This window comes from Vigna angularis, chromosome 6, assembly GCF_016808095.1.
Source record: "Vigna angularis cultivar LongXiaoDou No.4 chromosome 6, ASM1680809v1, whole genome shotgun sequence".
In the NCBI taxonomy this organism is placed as follows: domain Eukaryota; kingdom Viridiplantae; phylum Streptophyta; class Magnoliopsida; order Fabales; family Fabaceae; genus Vigna; species Vigna angularis.
This window is the reverse complement of record NC_068975.1, coordinates 20,253,417-20,259,722: the sequence shown is the minus strand read 5'-3', so window position 1 is coordinate 20,259,722 and position 6,306 is coordinate 20,253,417. Positions and strand designations below refer to the sequence as shown.

The 6,306-nt window shown below is 31.6% G+C and overlaps 1 protein-coding gene across 2 annotated transcripts; it reads right to left on the bottom strand.

Moving 5' to 3' along the window:
- Positions 1-2,134: 2,134 nt before the first annotated feature.
- LOC108341829 (E3 ubiquitin-protein ligase At4g11680) lies at positions 2,135-5,512 on the bottom strand. Of its 2 annotated transcripts, XM_052879750.1 has the most exons (4): positions 4,795-5,512; positions 4,297-4,699; positions 2,873-3,263; positions 2,135-2,465 (listed from the first exon to the last, which is right to left on the bottom strand). In XM_052879750.1, the coding sequence occupies exons 2-4, from the start codon at positions 4,689-4,691 to the stop codon at positions 2,319-2,321; spliced, it is 933 nt and encodes a 310-aa protein (XP_052735710.1). In that variant the 5' UTR covers positions 4,692-4,699; positions 4,795-5,512; the 3' UTR covers positions 2,135-2,318. The 2 variants fall into 2 exon arrangements, with proteins under 2 accessions (XP_052735710.1, XP_052735709.1); XM_052879749.1 differs by having other exon boundaries at positions 4,297-5,512.
- Positions 5,513-6,306: the final 794 nt, after the last annotated feature.

The following is a 6,306-nucleotide window of genomic DNA, read 5'->3' as shown; positions in this document are numbered from 1 at the left end:
CTGTAAAATTCTTATCATTGTCGTTCTTTGTTTTCGCACTCTCTCGCGCAAGTTGTCGCCAACCGCGACAGAACCCAATGCAATAACCCTAAATCAGCTTCAAAACCCTCTCGCGCAAGCTTCGATCTTCAGATTCCCATTCGCACTTGCAAAGCAAACCCAAACGTAGAGAAACCCTAATTCGCACATATTTGTTGACGACATTGAAGAGGATGATGGAGATGTATAAGAGAGGGAGAGAAGTCGAAGATGTAGAAAGTAAGGATTGACACGTTTAAAAAAAAAATGTTATGTGACTTGTCATTAGCCACCTCAAATTAAACTTAATGTAGTTGTTTTTGGAGGACTAAAAATTAGAGTTTCTTAAAAAAAAAGGATCAAAGTAAAGCAAATTTTGGAAGAATGACGAAACTAAAAAACGCTTTATACTTGAGGGACTAAAAATATATTTAATCCTAAAAATAAAAATCTTGAATATATGATCTTAGATAAAGAAGACGGCATTGAATTTAAAAGAGTTGGTGTGAATAACAAAGAAAAATAAACTTAGAATAGAAGAAGAGGGCTTAAATTTCCATATATTCACTTACTTACAATGTTACATAAAGAACCACGTTATTTTTATTTAAAAAAAATATAAAAATTCAATTAAATAAGTTTCATTAAAATATAAATATGACCTTTCTTATAATTTGATTTTAATTAACCAACAATTATATTTTTTAATAATCAATGTGAATTTAAAGTTTTTACTAAAAATTAAGAAATTTGTGGCCAAGGCAAAGTTAATAATTCTTTTTTCATGAGGAAAAAATTATTTCATTTTATATAATCTATGTACTAGTAATGTAACATTTTTTTTTCAAATTTATTAATATTTTGCATAATTAAGTCAATCATATCATGAGATACAATACAATCAATTTCTCACCTTTTTTCAATAACTAGATTCTTGAAATGGATTCAACAATTTGAAACTATCAGCCATTTCCACACAATTTGTTGAAAAATAAACGTTGAATAAAAATTAAAAGAAATGTTAATAAATATAAACTCTTATTTAATTGATAAAACTATAGATATCATCCAAAGTGTTAAAAAATTTCTATAGAACAAAAAAAGGTGATAAAAAGTATGTTTATTATTTCACCTCTCAAATTACACGTATCAATTTATTTTTTAAATAAAAATATAATATTATAAAGTCTCAAAATCGTATTCATTATCATGATGCCTATATTCATTAACCCATATGATTGATTAATTGTTTAAATAGTGAAAGTACTTTATTTAAAGTACTTATGATATACTATCAATGTCAGTTTTTTACTATCATTTCAAAGACACTGTAAATATAATTTTTAAACCAACTTTCACAAAAAAAAAAAATTATATTAATTTTAATTATACAGAAATGCATAATTAGATGCCCGGATACAAAAACTTTACGTTATCTTTTTATTCCAAATAAATTCTAATTAATTTCTGTGTGTGTGAACATGTGGTCTCAAATGTTGACCAATCTCATACTACAACAAAACCTTATCCCAGTATGAAATCAAATTCATAATAACCAATAAATTGTAACCTAAACATGTTTTTAAATTGTTCAAGATTTTACATGTTACACGTGCATTGCACTCACTCGAGTTGAGTTCGTTAATGGTGCAAAATCTATTTCAACCCAACATTGAAAATGGTAATCTAGTTTGATGTAGGATCCGTACATATCAGTGATTATTTTTTCCAGCTTAAATTTATATTTTTTTTCACAAGTATCTCAATTACTAAAAAAATTTAACTCAAATAAGAAAAAGTTGCATTTAAATTTAAAAAAAAACACTAATTTCGAATAATACTAGATTCGGTATTCACGAGTAATGTTTCATAACAAGCCAACACTAAAAATGGTCAGTTAAATTTCTAGGAATCATTAGTTGATGAGAAAACTGATAAATATATGGTCCTAATAATATGATTAAAGTAAAAATAAACAAAAGAAAAAGTGTACTCTAAATAATTTTATTATACAAAAAAATTAGGAGCAAATATAAATATTTACTTCATTATTCAGTACAGCTTACAATAAGATTTAGATGAGATAGAAAAAGCTTGTAGAAACAATATGGAGTAATTAATATGAAAAGTAAGGAGATTGATTCACTCCTAAGAAAAAAGTATTGTGTGTAGTGTTTTTGGTTACTGGTGACCTCTTCTGTACATGTAGAAACACTCATGTAACCAAAGAGGAGAAAAATATACAAAAATAATTGGAAATATATATTGAGATGAATGGTCTTGAGTATTGTGTGTGATGGCTACCTTTGTAATCCTTGTTTACAAAGAGGGCAACATGATATAATTCTTAGCCATTGATCCACACATTTTAGGTGGAACAAATGGGAACAAGGTAACTGCCTAACTTCTTCTCTGTCTTTGTACTTGGCCAAGCAAATGCAACATTCCTGTTAATTCACCCCAGAACATAATATCATTCAGTATGAAGCATCATAGTCAAACTTAAAAAACAATATTTAAATATAATTTTAGTTTCTAAATTTATATACGAAATTAAAATTCGTTCAAATATCAAATTTTGATTTAATTTGTTTTTCAAATTTTAAAATACATAGATATAATTTTTGAAAGATCATTTAAGACTTATTATAATTAGAAATTCAGTTTGAAACATCATTTAAGACTTATAATTAGGTTAACAAGATTATGTCTTTTCATTTTTAAAATTTGAAATTAAAATATATTAAAATTTAAGACAAAAAAATTTTAATTTTATGTATAAATTTAAGAAGTGCAAATCTATTTAACCAAATAAAAATTATTGGAGATTCTCTGTGATAATAGTGTCACTTACTGGATCATCATTGATCAATCTTTGAGTGGTTTGAGAGTCATTGGCAAAGTCCAAGTTGGTGTGAGCACCTTTGTATCTCCAACTTGGGATTTGTGAGATTTGATCATCTGATGCCCCTCTTGCAGAGGAGCCCATGCTCATGTTGTATCCAAGGAGGGTGCTCATCAGTGGCACACAGCAGCACAAGAGCAAAAACAGCAGAAAAGGGAAAGAGTAGCATATTGCATTCCAAGCTAGTAGGATCATGCATAGCACCTGCATTTTTGGTGCTTGTTGGAATGACTCAAAACGTGAGTCAAAGGCCCAAACATTGCCCATCACAAACCATATGGCAAAGAAAAGCTCTAGAGAACTTCTGCATTTGTCCATCAAATGTGATCCCCTCAGAACACTGCATGTTCAAAACAAATTTCAGATGTAGTTTTGTTTATGTGCCATACATACAACAGTTTTGTTGTTTGATACATTGTTTTCAATGTTGTTTATTTCATAACAGTCATGTGCTTCTCATTAAACATGTCGGTTTAGCTTTTACATTATGGGTTTTTATCTCCAATTTAACAAATCTTACACTGATTTTACTTAATAGGATATGCACTGAATATAAATTGTTTGTTGGGCTAATCCCACTATGATAAGTTTGTTGACTTTTGTTCTAATTAGTTTAAAAGTTCACCAACAGTGATTTCTGATGCAAAACACTCTAAACTGATAATATATTGCTTGTTAATAACAAATGTTATTAGGCTCTTTTTTGAATTGAAGGTACCAAAAGTGGAAAATGGTGCCTTATTATTGACCCAATCAAAGCTAGGTTAGGTCAGCCGAATTCATAAATAGTTGTGCTAATAAAAAACCTATTGTCTGGTCTATCTTTTGCTTGGTTCCTGCTACAACCAGTTCTTTTTCAGTGAAAAAGTTTGGTACCTTTCTTTCACTCTGAATTTTGATTACTTCAAGCTTAAAAGTTAAAAAATTTATATATTGTCTTCATATCCTAACTTATGTGATGGTGGATATGCATTATTAAAACTACAAGAGTTTCAATATTCATCAATGCTCTGACCCCTTTCCAGCTCTGTTTCCCCATGTGCAAATCCGTAGGCCCACTACAATAATTGGGCTCTCCCTTAGGAAAAAAAACTAAAAGTCCAACTTTAGCAGTTCCATATTTTCTTGTTGAAATACTACACTACTCAATTAAATTTCAACAGTTTGAATTTTATATTTTTATGACAGAAGATTCTTTAATTGAAGTTGTTTGAATTCAGCCATAAAACCAATGGAGTCAACATTTTCTAATTTCAACTAGGCAGGTTTTCAGCACATTCACAAAAAGAGATGTTATAAATTCTAACTTTTTGGTACTGCTAATTGGTAATGACAGTGAAAGGAAAACTGTTGAGATGAATAGCAAAGGGTACCTTGATTCTTCACTGTTTCTCTGTTGCTCCAAATCAGAAAGGGTAAGAGAACCTCCTTGAGTCACATGGAGTTGGTAGTAGCGGCCACAAAGTAGCAGCAGATTAAGAAGACACCCAATATCATAGCCTGCTATCCACACCCTCATAGGCCAAATAGGCTTCTCACTCTTTGAAATGGCCAAAGTGAGTGTTGTGCTTGTTATCTGGACCAGTAAAGCAATCAACTCCAGCATCATCCAAGTGCTAGAATTGAAAGGGTTGGAGCCAAGATCAGATCTTGGTCCATTTTGGTAATGGAATACTCTTCTCAAGAAGGTGAACCATCTTGATCTAGAGACTCTCATGGCCACTCTAGTCATGAAAGAAGGTGTGGAGCTGTTTTGTGCACTGGCCATGCTATGTTCTGATGCAGAATTTGAAGGAAATGAAGCCATGCTTCTTCAATTAAATGGAACTGTTGTCTTTGGAAATGAATAGAGGATAATAAAGAGAAGATACCCTTTTGCCTCTATATATGCATTCAGATCAGAGACAGTCCAAAATTGAAAAGCGTGTCTGTTCCTGAGACCAAGTCTTGTTTGATTCTCAGTACATAGCATTTAAGAATTGAAGGATTGAGCCAACTTATTTGAAGTCTTGGAGATAATTTAAAAGGCAGAAGAAGCATTCAAGAAATTTCACTATGCTTTAATTTAAAAATACCATGTATTGAAGGCTCAAGAGCAAGAAACTCAGCAACCAAAGTTGTCTACTAATTGAAAAAACCAGCTCCAATATTCTTGAAAACCAGAAGCCTTATGCACTGCACCACCACAGCTCAAAAACTTGGCACCAAAACCAAGATTTCAAGGGCATGCCATGAACCCTTAACACAGTGAAAAGAAAGCGTGAGAGGGTGAAAAAGTGTATAGTGAGTGAGAAGAAAAGGAGTTGGAGATTAAGTGTATATAGAAGGAAGGTAGGAAACAGAAAGGGAAGATTGGTATGAAGGGTGTGTCAGGAAGGTGAAGTTTGAGTCTCAGAAGGTGACCAAGAATCGACTACTGAACTTTGCTTTGATTACAAGAGACTCTCAAGGTTTGGAGGGAAGTTAACCGTTGGCCAACTTCCTCTATAGCTATATTTTCTATGAAGTAAGAGTTGCTGAGAATCAATTTTTCAGAACTTTCTCTCTCTTCCTTTGAGAAAATTAAGACAAACGCAAAGATTTTATTTTATTTTTTTCTTTCTCTCCACCCTCTTGTTATTTTGGATTAAAGCAAAGTTTATTAGTTTTTCTCTCTTTGAATTCAAGTGGATAAGACTTAAAGTGAGTATCTGATACATTGATACTTACGTAGGACTCCAACGGGGTAATGTTTGTTTGTTCATAACGTGGCCTTCATAAATGCATTGTTCATATGATATAACTAAAAAGAAGCCAAGAAAAGTTTATTTGAATTCTGGCGGGGACAAGTGATTCTGATATTGTGTGGTGTGGTAAATGGTTGCCCACCTAATCCAACCAGCAATTTGTGTCAATGTTAAGAGGATTGTGGCCCTACTTGGGTGTAGGAATCACTCACAATTTTGCATCTTAGCCACAACATTTCCAACTGGGGCACTTCTTTCGTTAACCTGTTCTGATATTTTTAGAGCTGAAGATAATGACTCTGTTGCTTTGCTTACATCATTATTTGAATCAATGTTCTGTCTAATGATGCAGATTGTTTCATTTGCTTAACTTTGCTATGTGGGTCATCTAACATTTTCACCTAATTCTGCTAATCATCAGGGAAGACAGATAATTATTTCGGCATGCTAGTGGTCTTCTTTATCAAATATGTTAAAATGGAGTTCAATATGCTAGTTACTCCGGATTATCACATGTTCCAGTCGTATTCAATTAGAAAAATGTAATTTTTTTAAAACTCAAATTAAATTTAGCTTATGGAACTTAAATAGATTTGAGTTGGATTGATCTATGATTCACCAACCATAATTTTTAAGTAAATTAATGCACTAAACTCA

Excerpts from the sequence above, each read along its gene's own strand:
- LOC108341829 (XM_052879749.1), bottom strand. The coding sequence starts at position 4,730 with ATGGCTTCATTTCCTTCAAATTCTGCATCAGAACATAGCATGGCCAGT. Across the intron at positions 3,264-4,296 it reads AGAAACAGTGAAGAATCAAG|TGTTCTGAGGGGATCACATT; the intron begins GTACCCTTTGCT and ends TTGAACATGCAG. Across the intron at positions 2,466-2,872 it reads GATTGATCAATGATGATCCA|GAATGTTGCATTTGCTTGGC; the intron begins GTAAGTGACACT and ends GTGAATTAACAG.